This window comes from Chelonia mydas, chromosome 2 (genome assembly GCF_015237465.2).
Source record: "Chelonia mydas isolate rCheMyd1 chromosome 2, rCheMyd1.pri.v2, whole genome shotgun sequence".
Classification (NCBI taxonomy): domain Eukaryota; kingdom Metazoa; phylum Chordata; order Testudines; family Cheloniidae; genus Chelonia; species Chelonia mydas.
Window position 1 is genome coordinate 185954195 of NC_057850.1, and position 11806 is coordinate 185966000.

Consider the following 11806-nt stretch of genomic DNA (forward strand, 5'->3'; position numbering starts at 1 on the left):
CTTTTGCAGCTCAGACCCATCTCTAACAAGGAACAGATGTAAAAGTGAGTTACCATTTGAAATCACAGACTTTAAGGTCAGAAGGGACCATCATGATCATCTAGGCCAGTGGCTCTTAGCCTTTCCAGACTACTGTACCCATTCAGAAGTCTGATTTGTCTTGTGTACCCCAAGTTTCCCCTTACTTAAAAACTACTTGCTTATAAAATCAGACATAAAAATACAGAAGTGTCACAGCCACTAATACTGAAAAATTGCTTCCGTTCTCATTTTTACCATATAATTATAAAATATATAGATTGGAATATAAATAATATACTTACATTTCAGTGTATTGTATATAGAGCAGTATAAACAAGTCATTGTCTGTATGAAATTTTAATTTGTACTGACTTCGCTAGTGCTTTTTATGTAGCCTAAGCAAATACCTAGATCAGGGGTCAGCAACCTTTCAGAAGTGGTGTGCCGAGTCTTCATTTATTCACTCTAATTTAAGGTTTTGCGTGCCAGTAATACATTTTAGCATTTTTAGAAGGTCTCTTTCTATAAGTCTTTAATATATAACTAAACTATTGTTGTATGTAAAGTAAATAAGGTTTTTAAAATGTTTAAGAAGCTTCATTTAAAATTAAATTAAAATGCAAAGCCCCCCAGACCGGTGGCCAGGACTCGGACAGTGTGAGTGCCACTGAAAAAATCAGCTCACGTGCCGCCTTTGGCACGCGTGCCATAGGTTACCTACCCCTGACCCAGATGATTTGACATACCCCCGGAAGACCTCTGCCTATCCCCATGGTAGGGAATCACTGATCTAGTCTGATCTATGTGAGTTGAAGGGTTCTTTGTGCCATAGGGACCCTTGGTATGAGTATCTGTGCTTTTGTGTTTGGGCTTGTGGTAAAATTTTAGAACTGCCAGAAGTCTCTTAGTCTGCCCATATTCTGTTTTTTCTTGGACTCAGTCGTGCAATGAGCCCCATAAGGGATGGGAAATCGATGCCTGTGCATAGCTCATTGTAGGATCAAGGCCATAGTTTGCAAGTTCTTCAATGCAGGAACAATCTTACGATGTGATTGTATCGTGCCCAGCCCAATAGGGCTGTGATCCCTGATTATTGGGGGCTACTGTAATATTAACAAAATTAAGGCTAATTTCTGACTTGTGATTGTGGGTGTCCAAATGGAGGTGCCTCAAAAGGGCCAATCTAAATGTGGTTTTTAGAGGGTGGCTCCTCACCAAAATTACAGGCCTTAAAGCTACCACTAAAGAGTTCTAATTTATTAACTTTTACATGAATCAGCACAGAAACACTCTTCCTTTATTTCTTTACTTTAAGCATTTCAAATAAAAATGATGCTTTGTTGCTTATTTATAATAGAAATGAAAAACAAGGGTTACATAATAATAGAATGGGGGAATCTTGTGTGAGCTGTGTAAAAATGATTGAGGAGGACAAGGTCTCCTATGATTTCTGGATCTGAAAGTAACATTTGAAATATAGCTCAGATCTGGCAGCAATGGAGACAGGACAAGTAAGCAAGCTCAAAGGGCTTGTTTAGATAAAGTGTAAAGATAAAGTGGAAGTAATGGATACAGAAAGCATGAGCTATTGAATTCATGCTATGGAATTGAGATCTCAAGAATAAGAGAGTGTTTGGAACAATTGCAAAGAGAGCTGCCATTCTTCTTTTGTTAACAATTCTGATTATATATTTGTTTTTAATATAAAGGCCCTGCTCCTACAATCCTCACAATACAAAACTCTGACCCAAGTGAGTTCACAGGTCCTGATTTTCCTCTCATTTACAATGTTGTAAATCAGGGGTAATGCTGGTGAAAAATTTGTGAAAGAGAGAGGAGAATCCGGCCCACTGTTTTCAAAAATATCTTCACAAAACATGGCCAGCCTAGAATTGGAGAAGTTTCATTGTTGTTGGGAAACTACAGAACTAAATGTATATTCCTGTTCCCACCTGTTACGGGCATTGATAAGTAGTCTTACATATATGTTGTACATAAAAAAAAATTTAAGAGCTTTGACTAAGAGCCATAAAATCTATTTCTAATAAGAAACAAAACCAGCAAATGTTAGGAACAGATAGCTTTTTATAAGTGTGCTGCACTATTTACAGTAGATTATTTTTCAGTACACTAATAATATGATTTGACATGTTGTTCACCTCTCTCCTAAACATCAGCAGGCAACTTCAGATATTTCCCTGGGGTAGAGAGCTAGTTTATATAGGTAAGATAAGATCTAGAATGTTTCCTGGTTCTTATTTTATCTGCAAATTCAGCTAATTGTAGTCTCTTGTAGAGATAAGCAGATAGTAGACTATACATATCTACCTGTGTTTGCCTCTTTTATCTGTGAGGGTGAGTTACATGTGGTTAATTCATCATATGCCTGGGAAGTGTGTATAATGTGAAGACATTTTCTGATACACCTTTACATAAAGTTAAGTGAATGATTTACTTTGAGTTATTTGGAGTAATCTTTTTTAGTCAGGCAAAATTCCTGTTCAAACCAATGGGACTTTTATCTGAATGAGGATTTGGCTGTGGATTCTTGGAGCAAAAATGTAAAGGAGTTCACATAATCAAGCTGGAGCTTAAGAGCTTTGTAGCCATCAGCATTACAACAACTATAGCTGTTGCTAGAGTGATAAGCACCAAGCAGCCATCTTGGAAAGTCTCATGCTGTTTTGAAGACACAGCACAGTAAGTGAAAAGTGCTGGAGAGAGTGGGGAGGCTGATACTTTGTCGGATATGTAATAGAAAGAGCAGTTAGGTGTGTCACTGTTATGAAAGATGATTTGTGAACTTCTGCATGTCATAGCTAAGGTAGAATTGAAGGAGATATAGATGTAAACATTAATCATGAAAATCTTATTACTGTTAGAGCTGTACAAAAGATGAAAGTTCCATTGTGTAAAGGATTTTGAGATTTCAATGTCTGCCTTCGTTCTGAGTCAGAGCAAAAACTGAACATTTCAAAAACTTTCCACAAAGGAAAATTCACAAGAGAAATTGTTTGGGGTCATTCAAAATGTTTTATTTCAGTACTGAGTTTTTAAAAATAGTATTATATAGTCTAATATATAATAAAGCAAAGTCAAAAAAAAATCACTACCACTAGTTCTGAACATATCCAAATGAGACATTCACATTGTTAGAACTGTTTGCCATTTTTTTCTTAAACGAAGTCCTAAAGAAATCGATCTGATTTTACAAAGCATTTGGATGGAGCTGCAATGGAATATGGTTCTGTCAAAGTTTCTTAGACTAGCTCCAATCACTATATTGATACATACTATGAAGGGTTGCTTTTAGGTGCAAAGGTGTCCTCATACAAGGGGCATAACAATTGTAATATCAGCCTGGATCACCCACTCCCACAGAAAATCTCACAAGAAAGATCTGGGGAGTGAGAAAACCTGAGTTTGCACCAAATTGTTGTCCCTGGGGAAGGGTGAGGTTCCCTCTCTTACCTCTGGAATGAGCAGTAGTTCTGCTCCCAACCCAGAAGTTTCTGCAATGCCCATTGGAGACACGGCCTGCATGTACATGGCCCTCTGTGACTTTGTTAGCGCAGCACTGGGGGGCTCTGATGAGCTTTGTAACCCTTCCCTTTGCCCCTGAGTTGTGCACTGTGGACCTTGGCCATAGCAGAGGATCTGACACCAAACATCTGCTTAGTAATGGAGAAATATATGTAATTTTATCAGCTTGTAGATGGTAAACTTCTATTTGTCTGTTACTATATTCTATTGATTCAGAGATCAAAAGGGCATATTAACATTTAGATGAAACTTGGTGTAAATAATATTGTCTTTATATTTCTCTTTGAAGTTAGTAGTAAGCTACTGATTAATCTTTGGATGGTTAATGGCCTTATGCTAATCAGTGCAACTAATTATTTGTTTATACATAGGAAATAACTGTTAAAGCAACAATATACATTTCCTTGTCTGTGTGTTACCTGCTGTCAAGAGGCTATCACAGCCTGCCAGAGATCTATACAAGAACTCTGGCACCTGATCCTTTTTTCATCTCAAGTCTGCTTGAGTTTTACTAGGGGAAGTTTGAGTCACAAGACTGAGATCTTCAGTTCCAGACTGGATTATTTCTCATGGAAGAATTTAAAACAGACTCTGCACATGGATTGCCTATGGGACTATAACCTATAGAACTGATTCTGGAAGAACTTTCTACAAATCAGCAGCTCACTATCTCTACTATGTAACTGACCCAAGAACTTTCTTCATAGCTGTATGTATAATGATCTTTTAACCACAATACTCTCTTTAAGAGATCTTTTAGTTTAGTTAATAAGAATGGGCTATAAGCATGGATTTGGGTAAGAGCTGAAATATTCATTGACCTGGATAATGTGTCCGATCCATTGGGATTAGTAGAACTTTATATATGGTGAATAAGATTTTAAATAATCCTCACCATATTTGACTTGGCTCTCTGGGTGGGAGCCGAGGGCTGGGTTGCTTTAAGGGAACTGTGGTTCTGGGGTAAACAGTAAGGTATTGTAGAAACTGTAAAGGAGTACTAGTGGCACCTTAGAGACTAACCAATTTATTTGAGCATAAGCTTTCGTGAGCTACAGCTCACTTCATCGGATGCATTCAGTGGAAAATACAGTGAGGAGATTTATATACACACAGAACATGTGTTGTTGCTGGCTTGGTGAATCTAATTATTAGAATAGCCCAGCAGTTTTAGAGATTGACTGCCCCATTCTTTGCGTTTTTCTCTGATTGAGTAATCTCAGGGCTTGTCTACATTGGCATTTTACAGCGCTGCAACTTTCTCGCTCAGGGGATGAAAAAACAGCAGCCGAGTGCTGCAAGTTTCAGCACTGTAACATGACAGTATAGATAGTGCACCAGCGGTGGGAGCCGCGCTCCAAGCTCTGGTAGCTACGCCCCTTGTGGAGGTGGGTTTTTAGAGCTCTCTCCCAGCACTGTGCCATGACTACACAAGCCACGTTAAATATACCATGATACTTGTTAATTCAGAAAAGTTCATAGGTAATCTTGACGTGCATGGAGCTCAATGTCTTATTCTATAGCTTTAATTTCTATATTCTATCACTTTAATTTCCTTTCCCTCGTAATTTCTTCCAAAAAAAAAAAAACCACTTTCCACTACCAAGAAATCTATTTATAAAAGTGAAACTACAGAGCACTGCATAAAGTCACATCAAACCTTTGGTACAGACGAATTGAGATTTTTTAATTCAAAAGTTATAAGTGGCAACACATACTCTAAGCAACATTGAAAATCAAGCCTCATGAATGGAATGTAGTATTACCATATTATTTTTTGATTCGGTTAATTCTTTGGAAATTTGTGCCCTGAGGTATTTCCCTTTCACTGTGAGTAGTATAAGGGGCCTACCATCAATCAAATGTAGGCCCTACCCACCTGTCACCCTAAGACCCGCCCCCTGGGAGTATTACTTCTGGGGTCAAGACTGACACAAGACCAAAAGCAAAGGGTCTCATGTGACCCCTCTAAGAACTTCTTCCACCTCCCTCTACCAATCAGGCTGGGTTTCAACCAGAGGACCTCCCCAAGAGCAGATTTGACCAATCATGGGGGAGTTCTGGGGTGGGATGACCTGCCCAGAGAGGGTCATGTGACTCCTCTAAGAGCTCCCCCTACCAATCAGAGCATAGCACTGCCCCAGGAAGTCCCAGCACCATGCGGAAGATGCCATTTCATTCCAAGAACGCATGTTTTAAAAATTGTGGAAAGTCTGAGAGGAAACATGGACTCCTTCACCACCCCTGTGCAATCTTCAGATTTTGTTTTAGCTCCAAGGGCCTTCAACCGTCTGCGGAGAAAGCGCTACATCAGTGACAGTTCTGAAGAGGAGGAGGGAGCAGCCATGGGTAGCCCTTTGGCCCAGCCATTTATGGATACACTGGAACCCAACCCCGAAGTGAGGAAGACCGACGAGCATGATGGCCTCTTGTTGTCCACCGCTATGGAGGAAGGCTCATGGGAGTCACCGGTAGACAAGGTGAATGGAAGACGACATCACTCAGGTAAATGAACAATTAAGAAGTGATGGTTGAGGATGGGGTGTAATGGGGTTAGGAATCTACCCCGGGTTGTGTAAATCTAAAAACAAGTGGGGGCTTACACTGTTTCTTTTCTGAAAAAGATCTCGACAGCTCGACAATGCCTTTCTAGAGGCCTTTGAGAACTTACACATCGGTTGCCCTGTGGGAGTAACTATATCATGCATCAGCTGTGTTTGCTCATGTCTGAGACACAGATCTGAAGAGGAAAATCCAGAAAAGGACAAAATGGAAGAATGAACCAGCTCAGACTCCCTAACGGTAGGGGTCATTGTGTCCATTTTCACAGGCAGCTGTAAAAGGTCATGTTAAACCAGGCGATTAATAAAACTTGTTTAAATTTATCAATATGAATGTGTCTCTGCCATACTTGTGTTATGGAAAGATGGTACAAGTAACAGTCATGTCTACACAGATGGCTCTGTTAAAGAAAATATATTACACCCCCAGGGAAGATGGGAGCTTCAGCAGGGTGAACCCTCTTTTTCAAGCAGCCAAAAAGCATAGTAAAACTTTAAATAGAAGACAAGCAAGAGCTTGGCTTTCAGACGAGGATGCTTACACTTTACACAAACAGGCTTGAATACATTTTAAAAGAAACCAGACCATTGTTTCAGATGTGGATGCGCAATGGCAGGCAGATTTGGTGGATATGCACCAGTTCTCCAAACACAACAGCAGTTTTAGGTACATCTTAACAGTGATAGACATTTTATCCAAATATGCCTGGGCCTTAGGCCTAAAAGACAAGATGAGTGGTGAGGTATCCAAGGCCTTTAAAGCTATTTTCAGTGAAGGTCGCATGCCTAAAAAATTACAAAGCGATCGGGGAAAAGAATTTTTAAACAAACCTTTAAGCAGATTGTTAAAGCAGCATGACATTCACCATTTTGTTACTAATAATGAAGTCAAAGCAAGGGTTGTGGAGTGATTCAACAGAACTTTAAAAACTAGGATGTGGAGATATTTTACAGCCCATAACACCTTTCGCTACATCAATGTTTTACCTGACCTTATAAAGAGTTACAACCAGAGCTTTCACAGAACTATACATACAAGACCCACTGATGTTAACCCTTCAAGTTTTCTGAAGGTATGGAAAACGGCTTACAGAGACAGTTTTAAAATAAAACCAGTTGTTGCCCCTTTTAGAAAAGGTGACCACGTGAGGTTTTGAAAAAGGTTATGAACAAATGTTTACCGATAAGATATTCATAGTGGATGAAGCCTTAACTAGGGGCCAGAGATCTGTATACCAATTAAAAGATTACAAGGGTGAGATGGTTACTGGATCTTTTTACCCTGAAGAATTACGAAAAGTAAACCCCAAATGAGACAGGATTGAAAAAGTTCTAGTGGAGAAAGGAAAAGGGAGAAAAAAGCAGCTACTGGTGAAATGGTTGGGGGTGGCCCGATACATTTAACAGCTGAGTGGAAGCCTCTCAACTCTATGACATTTAGATGAAAACAAAAACGATTCCTCCAGGAGGGAGAGGGTTACATTACTTTGCCCAGCAATGCCAGCCCTGCGATTTTTCCCCAAAACACCAGCTCGAAGCTAATTAAGCCCTTGGATCTCCTGGGTGCCTGGGAGGTGGGGTTAGTGGAAATACCGTACCCACACAGCTGGAACGCTATCAACAAAAGACACCCCTTTCAAAATCACCTTTGGAGATATGGTGTGGCGTTTCATCCTACGATGAGGTTATTACTCATCCACACCTGAATTACTGGATCATATGAACAGTACCATAACTCATCATCCTGGACTGCATGAGGTGTCGTGAACTATGACCCTGTGGGCAGAAAAGTTAGACTTAAATCTGCCGATTTTACTTATGTTTTCTACCAGCAGGGAGCTAGCTAACATTCTGGATCTGGGCCCCACGCACAGCGTCCAAAAAAATCCCCTTCTTGGCAGATATCACAGCGGGTTTCAACTCCTTGTATCTATACACTGATATCGTAAAACACCAGTTTGTGGGGAACTTTTCCATAACACTGTGTCCCCGTCCGAGGAAGGAACAATGAGTTTGTCACCATCACCTACGATAAACCTCATTACGTCCCTGTCAGTAAACAAACACCATCACCATTGAAATAAAGACAGATCAGAACAGACACGTCTAATTTCGCTTTGGCAAGGTGATCATCAAGCGGCACCTGCATCCCCGGAGAGAGCGAGGTTTCTAAAAAGCAAAGCGCTATGGTGACCCTAAAAAATTATGGTGACCCCACTGTCTACAGCAACGATGACAAAGCCCAGGCTGGATATGCCCTTCCTGGATATCATGGGCCCCCCCCGTGATGTACGGGGCTCACATGGGCGGAATATTCCATAGCGTCTCTTGAAACGCCATACTGCTTTTGAGGAGGGGGCTAGAGATTATTAAACCCCAAGTAAAAACCGCTGTTCAAAACATAGTAAACCACTTCTCCCGTGCTGTTCTGCAGAAGGTGGGGAATCCAGTTACACAGGAGGGATTGGGGCTGATGTACATTAAAAGGAGGAAGAGAAAGAGAAATGAGTCATACCTGCAAAACCCTTTAAAAGAAGGGTTTTAATGCGCAGGCCCGGCCATAAGCGAAAGTCCAAGAGGAAGCCTGGGCAAAAGAGGAGATGCTCTCTGCCTGGTAAAAGAGATATTTTAACCAACATGGCTTTTATTCACCAAATCCGAACTAGCCTTGTTCCAAATAGCCCTTATGCAGACCAGCATCGAGAAAAGCATCTACATCGAGGTGCTGCCTCCATTGGCCATTACAGAGGCTGCCCCACATTGACTTTTTTATAGCAGGGAATGGCATAGATTATATGGATTTAAACAGGCTGCTGTACCTATTGTGACAGGTTGGGTCACAGAGACCCCCTTGGGACTGTCACCTGATATGCTGGAATTACCTCTGAGCCCATTTTCCCTGCCAGTATGGGACTTCAGAACCCTGCCTTGTTGAGCCAGACATGCTAGCCTGCTGCAAACAGACCCAGGTCTGAACCACATCCCCCAAAAGCTGCAGAGCAGGTCACCTATCTCCAAGACACGCCAAGACAACATGAAGAAATGGAGTTGGATGGCGGGAATCTAGGGTTTGTGTGGCGGGCAAAGCTGACTGCCCTGAGCAGAACAATAGAGCTGCTGGGTCACCTACACAGAGACCTGTTTTTTCAAGAAAAAACTTTTGTTGAATGGTGTGGATGTGAAAATTAAACTGATGTGCAGTAAAGATACCTTCTGTTTAATATGCAGTGCAGCCGAAGGCTTTAAACTGCTCATTGTATCAGCATCCCTTTTTGTGAAGGGAGTAAGGGTGGCCCCGGGCGTCCGTCTGGGGCATGTGGAGGCCCTGCTTACTGCTAATGCTAAATACCCCGTGGACCATGTGGGAAAGAAAGTGTTTAGCATCCCTGTGAGCAGCAGGGTCAGTAAACAGGAGAACCTGTTCTTGGGACAGTTACCCAAAATGCTTGTCCTAGGATTTGTGGATAATGATGCCTTTAGTGGAAGTTACACTAAAAACCCCTTTCATTTTAAACATCATGGTATTAATTTTGTGGCCTGGTATGTGGATGGTGAACATATACCAACCAAGCCTCTGCAACCAGACTTCAAGGCCGGACACTGCGTGAGAGAATACATGAATCTGGTACAGATGGCTGGTAAACACATGAAAGATCATTCTCTGTTAATTGACTGTGAGGAGTTTGCACAGGGTTACACCTTGTTTGCCTTTCATAGAATATCAGGGTTGGAAGGGACCCCAGAAGGTCATCTAGTCCAACCCCCTGCTCGAAGCAGGACCAATTCCCAGTTAAATCATCCCAGCCAGGGCTTTGTCAAGCCTGACCTTAAAAACCTCTAAGGAAGGAGATTCTACCACCTCCCTAGGTAACGCATTCCAGTGTTTCACCACCCTCTTAGTGAAAAAGTTTTTCCTAATATCCAATCTAAACCTCCCCCATTGCAACTTGAGACCATTACTCCTCGTTCTGTCATCTGCTACCATTGAGAACAGTCTAGAGCCATCCTCTTTGGAACCCCCTTTCAGGTAGTTGAAAGCAGCTATCAAATCCCCCCTCATTCTTCTCTTCTGCAGACTAAACAATCCCAGCTCCCTCAGCCTCTCCTCATAAGTCATGTGCTCTAGACCCCTAATCATTTTTGTTGCCCTTCGCTGGACTCTCTCCAATTTATCCACATCCTTCTTGTAGTGTGGGGCCCAAAACTGGACACAGTACTCCAGATGAGGCCTCACCAGTGTCGAATAGAGGGGAACGATCACGTCCCTCGATCTGCTCGCTATGCCCCTACTTATACATCCCAAAATGCCATTGGCCCTCTTGGCAACAAGGGCACACTGCTGACTCATATCCAGCTTCTCGTCCACTGTCACCCCTAGGTCCTTTTCTGCAGAACTGCTGCCTAGCCATTCGGTCCCTAGTCTGTAGCGGTGCATTGGATTCTTCCATCCTAAGTGTAGGACCCTGCACTTATCCTTATTGAACCTCATCAGATTTCTTTTGGCCCAATCCTCCAATTTGTCTAGGTCCTTCTGTATCCTACCCCTCCCCTCCAGCATATCTACCACTCCTCCCAGTTTAGTATCATCCGCAAATTTGCTGAGAGTGCAATCCACACCATCCTCCAGATCATTTATGAAGATATTGAACAAAACCGGCCCCAGGACCGACCCCTGGGGCACTCCACTTGACACCGGCTGCCAACTAGACATGGAGCCATTGATCACTACCCGTTGAGCCCGACAATCTAGCCAGCTTTCTACCCACCTTATAGCCTTTGACCTGTCTCCTGACCAGGAATGTGCCAATCACTATTCCCAGATTAAAACTGGGATCCTGAGAGCAGAAATACGTTTAGGAAGGCTTTGACGGCCACTGTCAATATGATCGTGTAGGGGGTTTTTGACAACATCAGAGAGAAAGCAGAGGCGAAATGTTCTGTTTGACTACATGTGAACATGGACGCTGTGCAGCTCTCACGTGTTTTATTAGCGGATCCTTACACGAAAAAGAATTGCTTAGATGTGTTCCCTTGTGATTGGCTCCCGGGCGACAAGCTGTCTCAGAGACCCCTAGGTTTGGTGGTCAACACACATCCACACAACCAACTGGCTGAACATTGGCTCGCCTTGTATCTGGTGGAGCATAACCATGTTTTTTGGCTCATACGGGCATCCCCTGAACACTGTGTTGTTCTATAAAAGCATTATGAATTTTTTAAACAAAAATGCCACCAACATTGCGTTTCACACTAGACGATTACAAGACCCACACTCCATTGCCTGCGGCTATCACTGTGTGTTTTTCTTATATCATAGTAAGGGTTTATCTTTTGAGCAGATTTTAAAATTGTATTCTAATGACTTAGTGCAAAAGGACCGGATGGTGATTAATTTTGTAAAAAAATATAAAATGTAAATTCTTGGGCATGCCTAGCCTTGCTCAAAACATGTTTCAACAAATCCAGACATGTATATCTTGCAATGATTTTCATAGCCATGTTACTCAATAAAGCACCCCAGGTGAGGGGTTTAAAGGCAATTGATGTTTGATGGGTTGTTTGTTTTTTTAAATTCAGAAAAAGTACACAGATATTAAATTTTTTTGGAAAAGTATAGAAATGCTTTATTTAAAGCAGAACATTACCAGTTTTAATTTTTTTTAGAACATAAAAACATTACA

The 11806-nt window shown here is 41.7% G+C and overlaps 1 protein-coding gene across 1 annotated transcript in view; it reads right to left on the reverse strand.

Annotated features, from left to right (window-relative positions):
* LOC102929645 (collagen alpha-4(VI) chain) overlaps positions 1-3570 on the reverse strand; it is a 104544-nt gene extending 100974 nt beyond the window's left edge. The window contains 1 exon segment of the mRNA XM_007071233.3: positions 3493-3570. Within this exon segment, the coding sequence (XP_007071295.3) occupies positions 3493-3570 (78 nt within the window).
* Between the last annotated feature and the right edge of the window lie 8236 nt (positions 3571-11806).